This window comes from Pieris rapae, chromosome Z (genome assembly GCF_905147795.1).
Source record: "Pieris rapae chromosome Z, ilPieRapa1.1, whole genome shotgun sequence".
Classification (NCBI taxonomy): Eukaryota; Metazoa; Arthropoda; class Insecta; order Lepidoptera; family Pieridae; genus Pieris; species Pieris rapae.
In genome coordinates, this window is record NC_059534.1 from 8,315,084 (window position 1) to 8,338,167 (window position 23,084).

Sequence of the window (23,084 nt, forward strand, 5' to 3'; positions counted from 1 at the left end):
TGGCTATTAAGTAATTACTCTAGTGAGGAGTCTAGTTTATTTGTTTAGTGCAAAATTATTTTATAAATTACATACTTTTATAGCCTAAACCACTTCTTTTATTACATTAATTTAGCTACATCTAGTTAACTGAAAATACATTCTCTTTATGATTTATTATAAAATAATATATAATAGTAAACAACTTAAATTAATGGTATAGTATATGACGTTTTGCTAATACACTTTATAATATATTATGTAAAGCAGTTGCAGTTCTTCAATATTACGGAGATATGGCGTCATTTGTTACGCAAAGGGATTAGTCTTATGATAAATGAATTATATTGCACTTTGCAGACTGCATAGATGCCCTGATATCAAACAGTAGCTGACCTGAACTATTTTGCTGTTACGTCTAATCGTGATTGTAGATTTTTAATTATCTTATTTATAAAATTCTCGTGTCGCGGTGTTTGTGGTTAAACTCCTCCGAAACGGCTTTCCCGATTCTCATGAAATTTTGTGTGCATATTGCGTAGATCTAAGAATCAGACAACATCTATTTTTCTTCCCCTAAATGTTAAGGGTAATCCACCCCTAAATTCTATTTTTTCAATTTCAGATTTAAAAAAGTATTTTTTTTATGATACAACATTAGTAAATACATATAACCCTGAATTTTCAACCCTTTACATTCAACCTCTATTTTTTTATTTCATTATTAAAAACTTATGTTGTGAACTCTGAGGTTTATACAGAGAAAAATTCACAGAACAACCTAAAAAGATTTCATTCCGGAAAACCGAACAGTCTCTGGGATGGCATAGCAAAATGTTCCATGTTGGTATATACTAAACAGGTAGGCTCAGTAAAATCTCATTAAGGAGAAACGAAGTTCGCGGCGGCAGCTAGTATTCTATATAATTTTAAGCTTAACATGTCGGTGAGAAAGTATTTTAAACATACTTCACCTCTCCTGTGACCCAAGAAGCACCGGATCTATCTTTATATGAGAGACAAGCTGTTAAACTGTTCAGTTAAACAAAGCATTCCTAGAAGTTTCCCACCCAGCTCCGTTCATCATTGTTACTTCAAATGGTCGGCTCGGGCTCTGACTGCATTCTGGGAAACCTATAATAAGTCATATGTCGTGTAAAACATGTCACTTACGGGACCATGGAATACAGAGGCAGTTTAATATACATCTTGCAAAGTGTATTGAGCAATTAAAAGATAACGCGGTTTAGATATCCTTAAAATAACACATTTAGGGTCTGTTTCACAATGTCCGGATAAGTTCCAAATAAGCTATTTATTACTTATTGGTAGGATAAACAGTATTTTTGCGTTTCACGACTGTCAGATAGCGCTATTCGTCATGAAACCCGAAATATCTTATTCGGAACTTTTATCTTTCTAATAATTTATGTGTTGCATAGCTATATATAGTACCATATACATTTCCATACATTGTGAAACAGGCTCTTAGTATTTAATACATTTTATTTATCTTAATCTCTTAAATCGTACATGTATTAAAACTACACAAGTCAAATCAAATTCGTTATCTGTAAACAATTGATTTACATATTTTTTATTCTTTTTAAGCGGGCAACCCTATACGTGGGTAAAACCGGTAGCATGATCCCACGATGGAAATATTTTGTGTGTGGTCAGCCGCGGCTCACTCCTCGAAGCCGTAACATAACACCGATTCGTACAAGATCCTGATTTGTTAGCCCACCGCAAAATTACATTTCAATTTAATATCGATACTTCGCAATGTATAGACAACCGCAACGAGCGTAAAGTAATGGAGTATCGAGCCTCAAATGGGCAATGTCTAAGCAAATTCGTGTATATTAACTGTATTTTTTGTGTTCAAAGTCAACAAATGATACTTTTTTATTAAAGGCAAGTACGGATTATACATTATTTGTGCTAAACATTAAACTGTGGTCGCAGTACTGTGGCGCCCTTAACTAACAATAACACTTGATACTCATTATGACATATACCTATTATGAAAAATAATAATAATAATATTTCTTTATCTTTATTTAAGTATTTTCTCAGAAAAACTTCACAAAACTTCATACATGATAAGTTTAAAAATGTTTAAATATACCTTCTGCTTAGATGGATTTTCTGGACGGAATCTAATCATAAATACTGAGAATTTTAATATAAACTAGATAAATACCGCAGATTCTATACACAGAAATCAAAATTGGAGTTTGGTACGGTTCCCTTAAAAATCGTTGCTACGGAACAAACTAGATAAATGCAACTAGGAACTTGATAGTTATCCTACGTCCTTCTCTGAGTTTCTCAGTGATGTCACGGTTCGCGATTATCCAATAGCGGAAGTAAGTTCGATGCCTTCGCCGGGTTTGTAGCAAACAGTTGAAAGTGCGATCCAAAGCATATAATACACGCGACACCCATATTAATAAACCAATGGTGCAATAACACTGGCGTCTCCAACAATTAGTCGTTACGTAACTATTTTATCAAATACCTAAATTTTAATATATTGTAGTTTATCCATTAGTTATAATCGTTATATTTGTGCAATATAGTTTTTGATCTTTTAATCTTTTTTTCTTCTCATAACTGAAGCAAATCGTTTTTATTTATAGTTTGATATTTTATTTATAGGAATTTAGTTCGAATTATAACTCCGGAATGTAAAATCTGATATAAAAGAAGTCTTGACCCTGCATATACCCCTAACAATATGTTGGTATAAAACATGTAGAACATTATAGACATTATTATTAAATTTATATTACACCTATAAAATTACAAATAAATGGCTGGCTTACAAATGACGATTGTTGATATATTAATAAAAAATAAAAGTGAACGCTTGAAAATCTTAATTCATTTAAACTAATGTAATCAGCAAATAGTATGTTTTTAATAACTAGGCACTTTACTCAGAACCAAGTGTTTTCATACGTATATACTAAAAAAGACAATTAATATAGTGGTCAAGTAAAATCAAATTATTCATGCCTAACATCTCGTGGAATTCGGGTACTGATAGAGAGTGTGTTCATTCAAAAAGATATGGTTCGCTGCTCTTGTATGGTGTAAACTTATCTTACATAAGTAATTAGCTTAGGAGTTACAGTGTATGTATACATTGTATTGTATTGGATATAACTGCTAAACTTTTAAAAATTCTGTAGTATGAATTTGCATACCTTAACAAATTTTTATCATTTACAACTGTGTCAGTTAAAGTAATAACTCGTAGATTCACCGCCAATACTTAGATTAGACTTATTAGACGAAAAAATTAGTGGTCTCAGAAGTATCTGGTAATGTATATATGGATGCTCGCTCAAAATAAAATATTCGTACTATAGCCACAAGTCTGGTACTTATATCACTCATATGATCAAATTCATTATGTACAAAAGGTACGGCATGTACGTATTAATGTCTAAACAAAATTCAATTACATACTAATCCTTATTTTTGTAGCTGAATGTTGGTCAACCGCATTTTGTATTACTCAACAGAACAGCGACGATGCTTACGTAACATTTAAAATTAGAATAGAATAATGCCTAACGATTCCCGCACAAAGCAGTGTCAACATTTCGTACCACCCGCTATATATTATATTTTCACTTGATTTGAATCATAGGATTTTAATAAAACCTAGAAATTGATTGGTTCCATCGCTCTTATATCTCTAAAAAATCTCTGTATATTTATATAAAAATGTATTCTTTGTCTGCCTCTAGAAATAGCTGTTATAAGCATTGTGATAGAATTAACGAAGCGGTAACGGTTTTTGAGTCCTAATAGGTAAAGCAATAATGTATTCAGGTTAATCGTAGTATCAGACTAATAACATCGTAATAAATTCTGATAAAATATTTGTCGAATTATTATTATTAATTTAAATAAATTTAGGCGGCACGACGTATTTGGACACGTTTTTTGACGAGTTTTATCCAGATTTAAGTGCTACCGAAGTATTTTTAAACATATACATAATTATTATTTTATAGAAAATCTAAGGAAATATATATAAAATACTAGCGGATCCGACAGACGTTGTCCTGTCTACACGTCTTTAATTTCAAAATTTCAATTTTTAATAAGCCATTTTGATGAAAATTATTATTCAAATGTTATGACAATATCTAACGATCCAGCACATGGTCACACACGATATAACACAATGATAACAAAACTTTTTTTAAATTTCGGGACAGACTAAAATTAAAATTCGAATATTATTTAAAATTTGACACTGCGATGGTAGCGCCGTCTGTCGGATCCAATGTAAAACATTCCAAAATCAACAACAACTAATAAATTGAAAATTAATTAAAAAAACATTGTCCAGCGGACAAAATTGTGAATCTAAACCATTCCCAGATCCCCTTGAACACACACAAAAAATTTCGTCTAAATCAGTCCTGTCGTTTAGGAGGAGTTCAGTCACATACACACGCACACAAGAAATATATATATACTGATTTAGTTTACAACTTATTACTAATATTTTTGTATTACAATTACGTTATCAAAACGTATTTAAAATCGGAATAATGATGAACAAGTATTGTTATAACGGTCTTAGTAAAGTCTAATGCTAACACGACTGTATGCGACTGGAAAAACGTACAATTTTATAGCAATCTTCGTGACTTGCCTTTGAACACGAGTCGGGTCGTTGTAGTTCAAGTGCTGGGTCATACAACAGTCACGACCTGACAAAAACACAGAATATCTATCTATTACCAATTCTAATACTAATATTATAATATCTATCTATTACCAATTCTAATACTAATATTATAATATCTATTTATTACCAATTCTATTACTAATATTATAATATCTATCTATTACCAATTCTAAATTCGATGTCCTGTGAATATTTCCTTTTACATTGAAAGTAAGGAAAGCTTGAATCGAGAGTCTCATTGAAGCTATGTTATTTGGTCATTTTACCTGACCTTCGAGTAAAATGCACTGAACAGACGAGAGATATTGTATCCATGCGGCATCATGTCATTTTCTAGTAATAGAAAGTACTACGGCCTACAATCTCATGGACTAGATTTTTTCCTAAATGACAGCGTCTGTATGCCCTTAATTTCCCCCGAGCTTCCATAACTGCCTTGATAACGCCCAAGGCCAGCTTTTTGCGATCGTTATTATAATATCCTTTACCTTGCTAACATTCTACCGCTTCTCTTGTAACTAGGTGATAAAAGGTAAATATTTTTTTCAAAGATTAACTGGTACTCAGTAATACTATACTTGGAATGAAACTAATTTATATTATACGAATAATAATGGCTTTGTGTGGGATTAGTACGGATTATAGAACTGGTAGTTTTCGGGAATTTTTGGTAATCGTTGGTCTCTGGTTCGATTTCCAGATAGGCAAAATACAAGACTATCAAGACTGAAACTAAACATTCTCCTCTCTTCAGAAATTAAGTGTCTAACACAGTTTATAGCACAATATTTTAAATGTAGACGCTATACGAAATAAGCTCCCCCATTAGTAGGGGCATTTCTGAGCTTATTTTAATAATATATTCGTACGACTTCAGATGACTAGCATAGCAATGATTTTTAAACTAAATTTATAGATTAATTGATTGATTTTTAAACTATATATTTGATTACCGATGTCATCTGTCAATCCAACAATTCGAAACAATTATAGCTGGGAATCGAACCTAGAGCGTATAAACACTATCCAACTTTTTATTTAATATCAAATAAAATGATTAATTTCTTCCAAGTCGTTTGATTCCTGGTAGATGTCTCCAATCAAAGGCGTGATGAATCGTAGAAACGGGGCGGAGAGGCGCAAGCGCGGGTTCAATGAACTAACGAGAAACCATTTTCCCGATCAGAATCTTGGGAATACCTCAATATAATATTGTTATATATTTACGAGAATTTATTACGATATATGTATAGCTCGGTTTTGGTGCTTCACGAAAATCGTGGTTGGTGGGAGACTGGCTAGCTGGCTCTGCGACCAAAAATGTGTCTTGGTCTATGAATCTAGAAACTTCTACCGCTTCCTGTCAACTTCCAGTTAGTGGCATACAGCTGCGAATAAAGCTTTCGAAGTAGACAACTATTTAATATTGTTGAAAATTTCTATAGTCAGTTCGATTTTAATGTACAGTATATGCGAGGTACTAATCTTATCGATATACTTCATTAATAAAGTAGACACAGTAAGCAAAAGTCAGTATTTAGCCAGACTAGACCAGTGATATGACTTTCGTGAAACAAAGTATAAATTTATATATTGCACACAAAAACTGAAACACTATAAATCGTTCCTAATAAATAAAAATTTAGTAATCTCTCTTGTAAATAAAAACTGCTTCGCGATTAAGATACATTCAAGTTCTTAGCAAATCAAAAGATGTATAAACAGAACGTAGGCTTCACTCTTTTGTCCTTGCTCTAATATAAATCGCATCTTTTCCAATGAAATCATTTAGTGCTATAGAGTTGTAGAAAGATCAAATTAAGAAGTTATCTATTCGGTAAATGACCTTGGCAGCTTGTTATACATTTCGGACAATTGTCTGAAGTTGAAGTGACATTTAAAAGGTTTTTACCTAATAGAGATTTGACCGTAACCATTTGAACATATTTAAATAGTAATCAGTTGTAATTGCAACATCACTAATGCCTTTATTATGAATAATTGTGTAACTTTGCTAAGATAACAATAGATGGATTTATAATAACTACGAACGTACATTTCTAATTGTACCATTGTTTATATTAATACTTAACCATGTCATTCAATGGTTTTATATGTATAGGTATGTCGCTCTGAAATAAGCACGTAATCTTTCAAGATCGTAACAACTGTCACCGATGAAGTTGTAGGAGACAAGATGTCTGTTAATTAATAAACCTTTTACCCTTGATTTTTATCTGTATTTATGTTGAGATAAGCAGATACCGCAATACACTGAATTTACTTTAACCAGAATCCAGAATGAGGTCACTGAACATTGATTTTATTTAAAAACTTTTAAATAAAATCAATGCTTCTTACGGAAATATCAAAAAGGATAGTCGGCATCACAGGAGAACGAAGAGCTGGTAGCTACCTCGCATAAAGAGTTAGTCTAGCTAATCAAAGGGGGAACACTGCCAGTATATTCGGAACCTTGCCTAAAGGGACTTTTAATAATATATTTAAATTATTAAATGGTAAGGTTAGTTAATAGGTACATATATTAAAATTACTATATATACAATTTGTTAAAATATATAAATATACATATTTAAAAAATTATACTCAAACGCGATCCTTGTCCACGTTGTTCACACGAATCAGTTCCGAGCATTTCAATGCTATGGCAATTTCCTGTGCATCTGCGATCATCAACATTTTCGTACTCTTTAAAACTAGTCATAACATCAAAGCATCTCGATCCTCGCTGGCAGGCACGTGCTGCTGTAAAATGAATCTCAGTTCAGTATATCGCGGTCGCGTAGCTACAAAACACTGCTCCAATTAGCTGTAAACCCACGCATTTGTCAATATAAACACCGGCTCCTCAGGTTATATCTATGTAAAGTGACGTCAACAATGTGATATATATTTCGTGATAAAATGATTGAATTAGTGAAAATGCCTGATACCAACGGTATAAATGGAGCTCTAAGGGACATAGGGGCGAATGCTTTCGTTTGCCGCGTGCAATACTTAAACGACTTGGATCCCTTCAACGAGTATAATGTTAGACTACCGACGAGACCACTTTACCACACGTTCAACTCGTTGATACCCTTGTCGTATCAAATAGCTGCCGTACATCGATTACTGCAAGCTCCACACAGGGTAAGTGCTTACAATCTACACCTTACTCATAGTATTGCTATTAAAAAAGGTTTAGTATACACTAGTGTCAAGAAAGTAATTGATACTTTCGTTATTGAATACGTCACCCCATCGAAGTTTCATAGAAAAGAAAAATATGCGTTGTATTATATATTTTCTACAGACCATCTACATAGTACATGCAACCTCAATTGATTTAAACTAATTCAGTCTCTTAAATTTTAACTAAAGCACCCATTCGTCTCACTGTCAATTGCGTTTCCACTGTAATGAAATGAATGTGTACATAAAAATTAAAACGCTACGATTACATTTAGGTTTTTTATGATACGTACCATAATTAATTGAGGCGTATACTAGGTTTATAATTGAGAATGTATGTGTGTTTATTTTAATAAAGTATCATTAGTAATACAACTTAGTCATCGTGGCAGCTAAAATTATCTGTTCTAAATATTTGTTCGCTCTCAGGTGAGTTACGCGTACGAGGTAAAGTCATCATTTGGTAGAGTAAACAAATGCAATTTAGCAAGCTTATTCTTCTGTCACTGAAATTCTTCTATATCTTCAGGAAGTACTAAATAGAATATTTTTACACATTTCATTGTTATATATTATGTACTTGTATTTATTTATATATTTCAGACAAAAGTATCTGGACTTTATATGATAGAATAAAAATAGTATATGTTCAACAAAACCCTTTTGTGATTAAAAATCTAAGTAACCAAAGGCTATATTAATCAATTTTAATTATTATTACAATGTGCATTATCTGATATCGAATTTATTATTCAATAAATACATACTTTGCTTTTCGTCAAAATCTTGATGAAAGAAAATAATATGGCCAAAAAAAATGCAAAGACGTGTTTTATGTGAAAAAATTAATTCATAAATCGAAATACCAACCGTATTTTGACATAGAAAGCATCCGGCCTCGTGTTTTATTATTTTTTTGAACTATCATATTATATTTATCAAAAATTTAAGCATCTAGAGCACAATCAATAATAACGTCAAATAAAATATTGTATTTTTAGATATCCCTTAACAAATATATTGCATGGCTAAGGTTGTAACGAAATTAAGGGTTTATACATTTATAAGGTTCAGTGAAGGTAATCAAATAAACACGTCCATCTCGTATGATACGACTATAGTAGACTAGAATACATTTCTCTTATACAATAAAGCGTTACATCTTATATATAAAATTCTCGTGACACAATGTTAGTTACCATACTCCTCCGAAACGGCTTGACCGATTTTATCAAAATTTATATGCATAGTCAGTAGGTCTGAGAATCTGCTACTATCTATTTTGTATACTCCTAAGCGAGGTGGGGCGTCCACCTCAAGAATATTTTTTTATATTTTTGACGAAATTTTTTGTTTTGATTTTATGATACAACATGTAAAAATTCATACAACCCTTAATTTTAACCCCTCTACAATGAACCCCTATTTTTTATTTGATAGTTAAGGACTTTAAAGTTTGTCACTAGGGTAGCGTACCAAAATGTTCTATGTTGGTGTGTACTAATAGCCAGAATAGGCATTAAAGATAAACGAAGTTCGCGCGGGTAGCTAGTATACGTATATAATAGGTATCTTACGACTGATACCATATGCCCTACCTAATAGAAAAATAGAAAAAATAAAATATAAATTTCCTTTTAACTTAACATTTCTTCCTTATTGTTACACAAAATTTTCACATAAGGATCTAAATCAATGACCACTTTATAGACCAAGGTATACATCATCAAATAATTTTAAACAGTTTAATATATGTTTCTTTAATTTCCTTATGTTTTATCTTATTTGTTATTACACTCTGTATTGAAATAAAATTATAATATAAGGCATTTGCTTAAGCACATTTCACCTCTTTTATACTTAAAGTCCTCCTACTTGGGCCTAATTTCGTAAGATAATCTTTAATGAGTTCCAACTCATATTTTCTTAACTTTATCTACCATTACAAAAAAAAAAAGTCGCTAGTTAAATCAAAAATAATAAATGAATATCTTATACAAAAACTTGTTTAAATTTACCAGTAGGGATTATATTATTTCATATATATCACCTCTCTTCGCTTTACACTGGTAAGGCCCCAGCTGCAGCAACAGGCCTCCGGCTCCTTCTGCTGACGACGGAAGAAACTCAACGACCTCCGCAACTCGCTTTCATTGATGACTCTCTGCATCCATCTCCCATGGCATTTTCTATAAAATCCTCCTAGCCAAACAATTCCACCAACAATCAGCAACATACATATGACAATCAAAACGTAATATCATACACACATAATGAAACTTGTATAATATGTCGCATATCATATTACTGAATGTTTACAAATTCTTCTCCCATTTTCGGGCACATCGCGGTGCACTGGCTGGGTCACCATATAGGGTTCGGTTAGGGAATCAAGTAACGTCCATCTCGTATGTGCGTTACATATACGTAAATGATAGATATCTTATTTTATATTTGACACTATAAATTATAACATTAAAAAGTACAAGAGAAGAAGAATAAAGCCATACGCTTTTCTAGAATATTTCTCAATAAAAGATAGCAAGGCCAAGGTTTTTTCAACTCACCAACTTTGTGTCTGAATTATAGGAATAAAGTAAACATGTTTCATGATAGTTCGCAGATGGTACGCGATCTTTAATCAGTTCTTTAAATACCATTGTGACGTCATATTAAAGATAGGTATTACCAATCTTAAAAATAAAGAATACGCTTATTTTGGAATATAAGATCATCATGGTATCACTTATTCCACGTCATTAATTTCAAACCTGTTGGCATCCCTACTGATCGGCAAAGAAGACAGAGGGTGTTGGTCGAGAGAAAAAGCCGACGTAAAAAACTCTCGGTACTCTTTTTAAAAAAAAGCAAATCATCAAACAATTCTACAATATTTAAAACAAATACAGCAAATTAATTAGAAGTAGCCTGCCCAGCACTAGTCCCAGGCCCTTTTATCAGCTAGATAATCACTAACTTCATAGTAAGCCTTTTTACACAGCTTTTCTATAAAACATTTCTTAAATTTAATAAAAGGCAGAGATAAAAGAGCTTCTGGGATTATATTAAAGAAGAGTATCCCTTTTCCCAAAAAAGAATTACTAACTTTAGATAGATGGAGGTGGGAGGACCATGTAGCTCGCATGGATAAGTCACAATGTACCCGAAGACTAATAGAGACAAAGAACATAAGACACCCTGGTCCACGATAGATCGACGGCATCACAAATCATGCAGGCGCATTGCCGGTCGAAAAGCATTGATGGACCAAAAATAATGATGATAATGGTGATGATGATTACCAATATAAAGTAAAGCCCAAAGTAGATATTTTTAAACTTTATGAGACCAAAAATGAACTCTGAGAAATTCCTTAAGTTAAATATTATTTTGTCATTCGCTAAAGTTCTACATCTAAACGTAAGCCTCGATTTTTTGTAATGTAGTCGTAAAATAAGTCATTAAATTTCGTTCCTGAGTTGGTAAGACTATAATAGTTATTATCTATCCTAATAGATATTGTAATGGTTTACAGTACGACTTCATCTGTATGTTGATAAAATAATAACCAGGGCAGAATTAAATTTCATACTTTAATATACATAATAACATAAGTTTATTAATTTTTTAATAATTTATTTCAGAAATACACACATTATCTTTACAGGCTATGCCAATACGACAATGTGGAGAAACATTTAATTAAATATAATAATGTACATAAAAATTAGATACATAATATTATTTTACAGTATATATATTATTTGTTCAGTATAGGAAAGTAACTCGGACGTCCTAGGATTCAAATATATTAGTTTCGACAGATAATATTTTACCTATTAGAAAATTTACCAAGTTTTGAAAATGTATGTAAATTTATATGTTTTTTAAAACAAATATTGCAAGATAAATGTGGTTTAACCTAAAAAATAACTTTTCTAGGTGGGTCATAAGATGAGTGTCAAACGAGTATCGTATACACCTTGTTACAAAGTTAACTGACTCCAAACAAACAGTACGCGGTATCAGGGCTGTCGCAGAAAACTTTTAAATACGGCTCTGAGAAATATAATAGTATACTATATAGGTATATAACTGAAACATTTTTAAAAGATCTCCTTAATATTATAGTATAAGATTGTATTCGTGTCTAGCTAAAGGGCGTTTATTTTCACCCTTCGAAACAACAATTGCTTCGGATTGTACACAGCGATCACTTGCTTGCCTTCAAAAGCCCAGTTTGCATTTCATCGTTTATTTTTCTACTAACCCCACTTAAAGTGACAATTCAGAAGTTGTATTATAACATTGTATGTATATTAGACTGGATAGTGATTTCAGAATGGTTTTGATTTACAATTAAATGTTTTATAGGTTTTTGTTTTATTAAAAAAATAATAATAAAGACATGGACGAGATTGATATATACTAAGGAAAAATGGAAGAAAATGGGGGAGGCTTTTGCCAGTGGGCACACAAAATCAGTTACTGTATATTAACAAAAACAATAGCTGTAATATATTTATATTGTATTCTGATATAAGACTATAAATAAATAAGTACGTGTGAATATTAAAACGTTTGTCGGATCTGATATTAATGTATCAAATAACACAAATAAATGAAATGTCGTAGGACAACAAAAAACAGTCGGCGTCCCTAAACAGACAATACATGAATTACGGCATGCAGCAACAGACCGGTTACATACATACACACAAGGCATATTATCTTAAATGATCTGCCAAAGTGTCAGTACCATCATTAACGAGCAAGTAATATTACCGTTAAAACTGAATCTGGTCTATTTTGCGAGCATGTGTGAAAATCTTCACAGCAAACTGTTAACGACACCAGTGTTACAACTTGTTAAAAAAAGTTGGCGAATAAAAACAGTGGCGGAGAGTTTACTGCCAGTTCTTCTCTTCCGTACTACAACCTTGATTTGAGAACTGGCAGTTAATGTAAAATTAGAATCATTTAATGTATATTTCTTTATTTTGACGTTCATAAGTGTACATAATGTTACCTATATGAATAAATGATTTTTGATTTTATTTGTTGACAAAATTTTCTTAAGAAAACTTTGATCCATTGCTACTACGGACATGATTTTTTATAAATCTTTCACCGGTACGAGTGATAACCGTATCTGACTCCGAGTCCATGCGATCTAGAAATTTAATTCTACGTATTGTGTTTGACTTGTAATTAGAATTGGGATCTGGGGCCAGATTTTGTACTACTACTGAGTAATAGGGTCAAAATTTTATAGCTAACGTCCGGTTGCTTCATCGTCGAACTGAAAACTATTTTCTGATTTCCAAAACTTCAACATATATAAGGATTTACAAATCAAATTGTTGTCGAAAATAATCATTTGAAAATTTTAAAAAAGGAATAATCAATTATTTTCCGCATCTGAATGATCCCTAGCAACAGACCGATTCCGTTAATTAAAGTTTAAGTTAAAACTTAAACACTATCGTTAAAAGTTAAAACTTAAACTTTTCCTATATTCAAATTAGCATAAATAGATTTAGATTCTGCGTAAATAATTACTTGTACTGTGGGCTATACCGACAAGTTTATCTATTTCGTGGTTTATATTACCTTTTATTGGGAATTCCACTAACAAAAAACGTGTCATGACCCAGATGTTCCATTATTAGCTTTGCAGAGCAACCTATTTTACTTGACCTACAAGTTCTTTTAAATATTTACAGTAACCTCTCAGCCTAGAACTTTTAAGATTCTTATGTTTGAAACGTTTGCTGATTAAAGCTATTGACGCCACTTCTAAAGGAGAGAAGTAAGGGCACTCTCAACATTAAAAAACTCGTTGAGGTTATTGTTAAATTAATATTACTTTGATAACATTTAAATAATCGATTAATATTGCGACTTTCTGAATACATTTGCGACTGATCTGAGTGAGCTTTTGCCTACGATACGTTTACATCTGTAAAAAAATGTTTCATAGTTGAGGCGTCTTTGTTTGGCACTTTTATTGGTGAGAAGGTCTGAATTAAGTAGAGACAGAATACGAAGAGATTCCTTCAAATCCAAAACATTTATGACATAAGGCAGTCGTGTTTCGCACCGCGACTCTAAGCAATTAGGACAATTACAAGAAAAACAATAAGAGATTAATAGGTACTAAATTTGTTTTTACCTACAAACAAAGATACAATGACGTGTACGTCAAAGAATAAAATACTTTTATTGCTAATACATATAACTATACCAACTATATTATACCTTTGTACATATAGGTCTTATTACAATTAGTTTGACATAGCAAGTCACCAAAGATAAATACGACAATGTTGGGCAAAAATTCATTCACGAGTGATGATTGTTTATATATTAAAAGCTAAATATTAAAAAAATGATACTTTCAAAATATTAAATTCAATGAAACCAATTCTTAATTTGCCGGCGCATAGACCCAATGCTTAATATAGCAACACACGTTAGATCACGTAAAACTTTATAATTTAAAAAAAACATAACAACAATTTATTTACAAGTTACACAAGAGACAAATGCCGAACATTTATAGCCACAAGTACATAAATTGTAAAAAATAAAAAAAAAGTAAATGCTAAAACGGCGTGCCGATTTCCACACTATAAATTCTGGATAAATGCCAATAACGCCCAACTTCTCACCTATATCGTATAAAAGATGAATTTACGTTGAATATTAATATAATAACTAATTATTAATAATAATTTCGTTTATTTGTAATCTATGAAAATAAATTTTGCAAATCGAATGCATTACTTATGGATTTCAGAAAAATTCCATTTATTTATCGTTAATTAAAACATGTGCTTCAGTAATACATTATGAGAGGTCTATATTTCAATACATATTATAAATTTAATACTAACTGCAAAGTATAAGTCTATACCTACTCAATTATTCTTCAGTTTTCAATAGATGGCGCTTAATAATGATTACTTGGTTTCAGTTGGACGATGCCACTCTTCAGGTGTTTAAGGACGGTGACTACGGACCTTATTTAGACCTTGATCTAACTCTAGCTGAACAAGATGAAGAAATAGAAGGGCTACAAGAAAGGTAAATTTTATTTATCAGGCTATTATAATAAGAGTCCTCCATTAAGAGATCTCTAATTAGGTTCATCGTAGTTAATCGTATCAGATTAAAGATCTCTCTCACAGATCAACGTTAGGTCGTAGTGAGATACAATTTTAGCCTCTGTCTATCTATGAAAAGTAAAGCGGACATCGTGAAAACTATCAAATACGATGATCTGGCCATGACGCCCCATTAAAAAAAAGCGACAGTACAGCCTTTTAGAAAAGCAACGCCTTAAAATCTCTAACGGGAATATTTAAAAGCGTAGGATTGAAGTCAACCCATTAAAGGTTGTATCGAGATTCAATCTGTGGTGCACATTTAGATCTCAAACATCTGTTAATTTTGATATCATGCGACTCACTATAGAGGTGTTCTAAATGTGCATATATAGTATAGGTAAAATAGCAGACTTCCTCGTCACCCTACTATCAAACAATCAAACGCATCATAGTCCCCACGACGCAATATAATATAATCATCTATCAAATTATCCTATAAAATCTAAAACCAGGGTGTCATATTTTAAATTATCCAGCCATGCGATTATTTCTGAGCTTTTGCGAGAGTTACTTCTAATAGATAATTATTATTAAAATTGTTATTTTATCTGTAACTAGCGTACTCTTACGTTTTAGCTTATAATTATGGTAGGGGAGCCCACGATGCTAAATGGGGATTTACTCGAGCGTCGTGGAGACCTATTGGGTTGCAAAGCTTAGATGATAAGAAGAAAAAAATGTTATATGATATATACCTTTTCATCGGTGGGGAAAGCGGCTATAGATGTTTAAATATGTAAAAAAAAACTGTTGCATGGACATACTCGAGCGCGTCAGATATTGATAGCATCAATGTCCTACGTATTTTTAATAATGTACGTATTTTAATCTGATCATTTGCATGATGGGGGTGGTTGTACGTAAGGGTTAAAAATGAAAAAAAAAAAATTTAATCGAGCGCGTCAGGTTTTCTAAGGGGGTATTAAGTGCACCAAAAAAAAAGGTCTCATTCAATAATCTGACGATTTCGATTTGACGCAAACTCGCAGCCATTATTATAATGTGCAAAAAAAATTCGCCATTTTGAAATACTCGAGCGCGTCAGATTAAGATATATATGGTTCAGATTTATATTCTAAACGTACTGTCTCATAATCTGACGATTATCTAGAGGGATTTTCCTGATCTGACAAAAAAAATATTTGAAAAACGGTTCACCCTAAAGGCCATCCCTGCAATTCCATTCCTGGGCGCTTAAAATTATACTTATGAGCTCGCTGAGTTCAAAGAAATAATATTTTATGCGTTTGAGTTCTCCCAGCTCGAAAGTCTGATAGAAGTTTCATAGAACACTATTTTTGAAATTTTCAAACCCCAATAACTTTTGAATGGATCAAGCAATTTTCCCGCGGTTGACGGTGATCGACGCATTTTTTAAGCTCTAATTATTTAATTTCATCAAAAACGATAACCCGATATGAAATGTCGAAGTTATGATAGAAACACTTTTTTCGGTTTTCTTTCGTTCACGATATCTCTCGAACGAATCAACCGATTTTGACCAGTTTGGTGGCGATCGACGTCGTTTTTCAAGCTTAAAGGTGGATTAGTTTTTTCAAGTTGATGGATAAAGCCGTTTAAAAGTTATTGCAAAAAAACACTTTCAAAAAAACAAATTGTTATTTTTTTAGATTTTTCAAAATTTCTCAAAATCTATCGGTCCGAATCGGTTCAAATTCACATGAAATCTAATTTTGGGGGAAACGCGGAGAAGGAAATGTAGGCATCACGCAGCTGCACGCGTTTATCGCACGAACTTTATCGACGAAATTTTGTTATTTCGGCTTGCGGAAATCGTCAGATTATATATTTTTCAATATTCTTGAATTATTTCATTCAAAATAAAAAAAAATTAGCTACGCTCGAGAATGTCAAGATGACGTTTTTTTTTTACAACTTTGCTGCCCTCCCCTCTCTTTACGTCACTCTCAAATTGTCAGATTAGTGGAATATACACTTTTTAGGATGTGATTAACTCACACTACCTTAATCTGACGCGCTCGAGAATGTCTGATGATCAATTTTTTTTTACTAATCTGATCCTGTATCCTTCACGGGCGGCCATATATATGAGCCTCATATTTGGTGGAGGTACTTAACCGGGTACAAGGTATCCCCCTGTATATTAATCTGCCGCGCTTGAGTAAATCCCGAAATCCCCTCTTGGGCTCCCCTACTATTAGGTAAAACGAAAGATTTAATGCAATTTGACGTTATTTTTTATTGAGTCAAATTCACGATTTAAACTAATAAATCCTACTAATAACCTACTAATAAGTTACCTAATAAAATTTCTACTTGAATTATATTAAGGGGTTTATATTATAACAGTGATTTTGTTTATTATAATTCCACTGCGTGAGAATTTTATTGTTGTGAACGTTGTTATGGAAAGTATTGGCTTGCGTTAATGAAACAATATGGAAAGTATGGAAAATCATATCGTTAGAACTATAATTGTGTATGAAGAGATCGTTTTTTGCCAATCAATTGAATCGCAACGAAGACGAATCTTAAAGAAAAAACGAGAGAGCATCAACAATGAACTTGCACTATACCGCTTAACACATAGGTTGTTTGAAATAAAACTATTAGATTTATTAGAAAATTGTTAATATATACTAAATGCGCATTATAAAAAACGCTAAAACTATTTAGTACTTTTTTTAATTTGTTTTCCTACCTTTTTGAATTCTAGTTGTAACAAGCTATGACCTATGTAAGACATTGTATAATATATTTTGTTTAGATTGAAGAACTTTTGGGTTCATATGAACATTTTAATGAAATTTATGAACACCATGTTACATGCTATGGTTTAAGTAAAATGAATCGAGGTGTTTTTTTTAATCTTCACACGAGTACTAGCGAGCAACGACAATAGACGTCATTTCGTTCTAAAATACTGTTAAAGTAAAATTTATTGTTTAAATATTTTTTTTTAATTCCTCATCCTGGCTGTAGACAGCGATGAAAATTGTGATATCGAAGATTTTGATCAGTTTATAGATCTGGATGAAGAGTGAGTGTTAGCGAATTTGCACTATTAATATAAGGTGTATTTATATCTCATTCTGTTTTTTATTAATAAGTTTGGAAATTAAGCTTTTTGCGAAGATTTTGTAAATGTTTATACAACACGGTTTTGTTTTATTAATTCCAATGTTTATTTAGTAATCAAAACAATGAAATATAGAGTATTTAGAATTCTCTTAACCGGTGTTAAATAATTAAACATTTATAAAAATAAAAAAAAAGTTTGTTCCCTGTGGCAGTTTGTCCTTAACGCTGGCATTGGTTTGGTTTTTTTTGTTAGGTAAATACATTGCGCACACTTTGTTAGGCTATTTGCGAAATGACTTAATGTTTTATGATAAACAATTGATATTTTCTATTTTATTCCAGTCGCAAAAATGCTTTGGTACTGCGCACTCAATTATCAGTACGAGTACATGCTATCACTGGTAAGTAGTTTAATTAATAGATTACCCAAATTAATTAAATATATAATATAAATAAGAACATTAATTAGTTTCCATTTTTAAATTGTTATTGTTTATGATATTTATGTTTAAGTGTTTTATCCCCGACGCAAAAAATGGGTGTTATGTTTGACGTTTTAATGTATATGCTGTGGCATCATAGCTCCTAAACGAATATATCGTTTATGATGCGTTTATTCTTAAAAAGCTCACATAATCAGTGTGGCTAATGTTTTTTAAGATCCGTTTAGGCGTTTCTACGTTATCAGCTTTTGCTGCAGCAGAAATAGCAGTGGTTCCTTAAAATTTATACATATTTATAATTATTGCATCATTTCCATAAGATACATTTCATTTTGGCGATATAGTAGAGCCATCCTCGAAAACATTATTAATTAATTATTTAATTAATTATAATGTGCCCTAGTTGTGTGAAGCAGTGTTGTCCTAGTCGTGTGAGGATGTTACTTTCTAGTTTCAAATCTCGGCTGTCGTTTTATGTGAGCATTTAACACTCCCTCGTACGGCCTCAAGCCTCATGAGGCACAGAAATCTGATAATTTATTTGTCTATAAATAAAAGTCACGAAATCGATGCAGAAATTTGAGGCCAAGAGAACTAAGGATTTGTGATTTCTATCATTTCAGAACGACTTCTACATTCCCAAGGAAAAGACCTGCGGCGGGCTTTGTTTGCCGTGAAGCAGATGTTACAGTCTGATAAAGACTTGGTGCATGAATTTGTGGCAAATAATGGACTTGATTGTCTTATGCAAGTCAGTGCGAAGGAGGATCAAACTTACCTCGACTACATTTTACGAGCCCTCGGACAAGTAAGCAAGTTTCTATATGGAATTCACGTGCTTTCGACCCAGTTTTGCGATTCGACGAAAATTTAATATCGACCAATCGACACATCTCTTGTCGAATTTGATACCAATTTCCCTTCCATACTTAATCTCTACATATTAATTAATACTTTATTTATTTATTTTATTAATTATGAATGAATCAGTTATAAAGTATTTGTAAATAAATATTCTAACCTTACCTCGAAAAATTCTTGTAACTTAAAAATGATAACTTGCATTTTATTAAAAACTATATACCTATAGTGTTTAATAAAATGCAAGTTATCATCGTTGTAGATAGTCACAGGATTTGACTTATAACTAACCTGCCTAGATGTCCCATTTTAAACGGGACCGTTCTTATTTCCAATTACGAGTCCCGGTGTCCCCGAAATGAAATGTGGGACGCAAAATTGTCGCGTTTTCAGAAACCGCGCGAAATTTTGCATAAATAAAAATCGTACCAAGAATTTTATACTTATTTGAACTTTTCATCTATATTAAAAGAAATGTGTTCTTCTGATTCATATAAATATTACTAAAATTTTTTGGTACCTACCTATATATTGTTATTCGTTACTCAAAAACAATCTTTTTCTAAATAAATAACTCTCAAGTATTTTTTTTCTATTATTGTATTATTTTACCTTAATTAAACTAATGCCCCGTTTTGAGTCAAAAAATAAATAGTCACATTACTAATAACTAGTATTAAACAGAAGCAATTGCTCTTTAAAACAAGTTCTTAGAGCTAAAAACCTAAAGAAGTGTGCTGGATTTTGTCTATATCCCTTATAACAAAATTGTCTAGAATAAAAATCTGAGGCCACTACATAAGGTTGTTGTATCACTTGTTTGTTTAATAAAATATATTTTAATTTCATAGCGTACAAAATATTAAACTGATTTGTTCGAATACCAACGTATTCAATTTTAACTGACGTATCCGTGTTATTTTCTCTCCAGTCAACACATTTTGGCAAAATCTCCAAATTATATATGTACATGTGTATTATATATATGATTTTGTATCTTTTGGAACCGGTACTTCTTATGCGCAGTTATACGGAACATAGGTTACTTGCACCGGTCCAATCCGAAAGTCTACACGAAACTTTACTAAATCTTTCCATCAAAACTATCTTTATGTATATAGAATTCTACACTTATTAATTTCGTTTCAGATACTCATTTATGTTGACGGTATGCATGGAGTCATGAATCATAAGGGGTGTATACAATGGCAGTACTCGTTGATTTCAAGTAATTTCCGGCATGTTGTCAAGACGACCCTTAAGCTCCTTTCTATATTCGTGGAATACACTGAAGGCAACAGCCTTCTTCTCATCGATGCCATGAACGTGGTTGAAAAATCCAATGGCAGGTCTCCGTGGTACAATGTTATCAAAATTCTTCAAGACTTTGATGCATCAGATACGGAACTTCTCATATGTGCAACTAGTTTAATAAATTTGTGTTTAATAAATATACCAGATAAGAATACGTATTATGATCAAGTAGACGCACTCCATGACCAAGGGATAGATGATATTATCCAGTTCTATATGTCAAGACAGGGTACGGATTTGGACCTCTTAAGGCAACTACATATCTATGATGCAGTTTTGATATATGAAGATGGAATGGAGAGCGGATCAGCTGTGAAGTAATAATTTTATGTTTTTTTTTAGTATATCTAAACCAATTAAATGCGTAACTAGTACATACAATTGATTTTAGTAACCGCGTGCTTCGGTTTAAATAGTAGTAAAAAAATCAAAATGGTCTCAATATTAAATCAAAAGAAATGGGGATTGTAATTAAATCCATGAAATATATCAACAAGGGTAAAAGGATAATGCAAAAAAATTTTTTTTTTATAATTTACATTTTATCTTGGCTTATAACTGAACGTTCTGTAATGTATTTTCAGACAATTGGATGACTCAATACTAAAATCTATAAGGAGAAGAAATATTAATGTCACAAATGACTTCCGAAAATCTAAAAGATACCAAATGAAAGAGAAAGGTAATCATAGCATACGATTCGTTTGAGTTTTTTTGCATGCATATGAAAACAATTAGAATTAGATATTGAATTAAACATACAGCGTACTTAATCTCTTCATTATAAACTATCGAATTGCACGTGTTAATATTTTTGTGTTCGATTATGGCTTAATAATTCTTTTTTGCATTTTCACTAACAACAGCAGACCAAGGTATGTTATCTAGTTTGGAGTGTGAGCAGAATAATATATATTCCTTACGAGCTTCGAGTTCCCCATCGCTCCCAGAACGTAAAGAAACATCATTACGAAAAAGGCGAGATAGATGCGCCAGACAAGCGCATCACATCCAACAATTGGAGCTTCAAAGTAGCTCCAGTGAAATTATCAATGCCCTATTTCAAATAAAGGGGAACAAACTCGAAGCTAGCAATGATAGCTTGTCCAGAAATACACTTTGTAACGGCGGGGAAGACAATGCAGGTGACCAAGAAGGGAGCTCGACACGGGACAACCTACCGGATGTATTAATTAATGGTTTGTTTGCTAACTAATCGTTGTTTGTGAAATGTTTTTGCTGTTATCATTTTATGCTCTGTTAAAACATCGTTCCCTGGTACCCAGTTTTACTCTAGTCTTCAACTTATGCTTTTGCTTCTTTATCAATACGAATTTCGTATGAACGTACTATTATATGTCTCGATACAAATTATAAATTTTGAAATAAGTTACTAATCAAATTTATTTACTTCTACCACATGTTTTTATTAAAAGTTCATGTAGGCAATCGCACCGATTCATTTTTGTTGCTCCAAGAAGTGTAAGGTACAACTTTTTGGCAAACAGGCACACAGTTTTTTACTACACAATACTAAAATGATATTATTTTCAACAGGAAACCAAAGATATACATCAGGTCTACAACAGAGAATTGAAAACGGAACATTAGGTCACAGTGTAAATCCCGTTGATAATTTGTCCCCTAAGTGGAATAAATTTATTGACACAACAATACCGGAGAAGGACGATAGAGGAATTCTCTTAAACAGGGAGCATAGTATTAAAGATTTAGCGCAAAGACTGACTAGCCCAATTCAGCATGTCCAAGAAGAGAAACCGTTACTTGTCTCTGATATGGCCGGAATCGTTTCAAAGGCTAAAGAAGAACTGGCCAGATCTCAAACCAAGGGTAGGTTAATAATAAAAACTATACCTACACAAGTAATTATATAGAAAGGAAAGGAGTGCAAACACACCTGATAATTTGCATATATTTTCAAGAACATAAAAATAAGTAAAACTAGTTATAATAATAAATAATACCTTTGTTAAATAAATAGATATTGTATTGATTTATGTAACAAAGAATATTTAAATCAAAATTTAAACCAGTTTCATGGTAACTATTTCTTATAAAATAATATTATCATTACGTACGTATATTAAGTAGGTATATTTTAAAAGATTTAATGCATTAATGCGAAAATAGATAATTACACGTTGTCAGTGTCTGACGGGATTACAAGAAAAAGAATGACTAAAAAGTATTTTTCTAATACTTTTCATTCATATTTTGTTTTTTTTATGTGACACAATAAATAGTCAATAAAAATGTTAGCGGAACTTAGGATGGGCAATTAAATAATCAAAAGTTGAAGACGACTTTAATTTTTTT

General features: G+C 32.0%; 1 protein-coding gene across 6 annotated transcripts in view; it reads left to right on the plus strand.

The window, feature by feature from the left end:
• LOC110998154 (FH1/FH2 domain-containing protein 3) overlaps nucleotides 1–23,084 on the plus strand; it is a 48,296-nt gene that overhangs the window by 18,638 nt on the left and 6,574 nt on the right. For 2 of the 6 annotated variants that reach the window (XM_045634111.1, XM_045634110.1), the window contains exons 2-9: nucleotides 7,573–7,852; nucleotides 14,874–14,983; nucleotides 18,472–18,530; nucleotides 19,196–19,380; nucleotides 20,583–21,064; nucleotides 21,332–21,429; nucleotides 21,614–21,946; nucleotides 22,305–22,598. In XM_045634111.1, the coding sequence (XP_045490067.1) occupies nucleotides 7,625–7,852; nucleotides 14,874–14,983; nucleotides 18,472–18,530; nucleotides 19,196–19,380; nucleotides 20,583–21,064; nucleotides 21,332–21,429; nucleotides 21,614–21,946; nucleotides 22,305–22,598 (1,789 nt within the window). In that variant the 5' untranslated portion in view covers nucleotides 7,573–7,624. The remainder of the gene's footprint in view (nucleotides 1–7,572; nucleotides 7,853–14,873; nucleotides 14,984–18,471; nucleotides 18,531–19,195; nucleotides 19,381–20,582; nucleotides 21,065–21,331; nucleotides 21,430–21,613; nucleotides 21,947–22,304; nucleotides 22,599–23,084) is intronic. The other 4 variants (XM_022266641.2, XM_022266640.2, XM_045634112.1 and 1 more) reach the window with 3 other exon arrangements.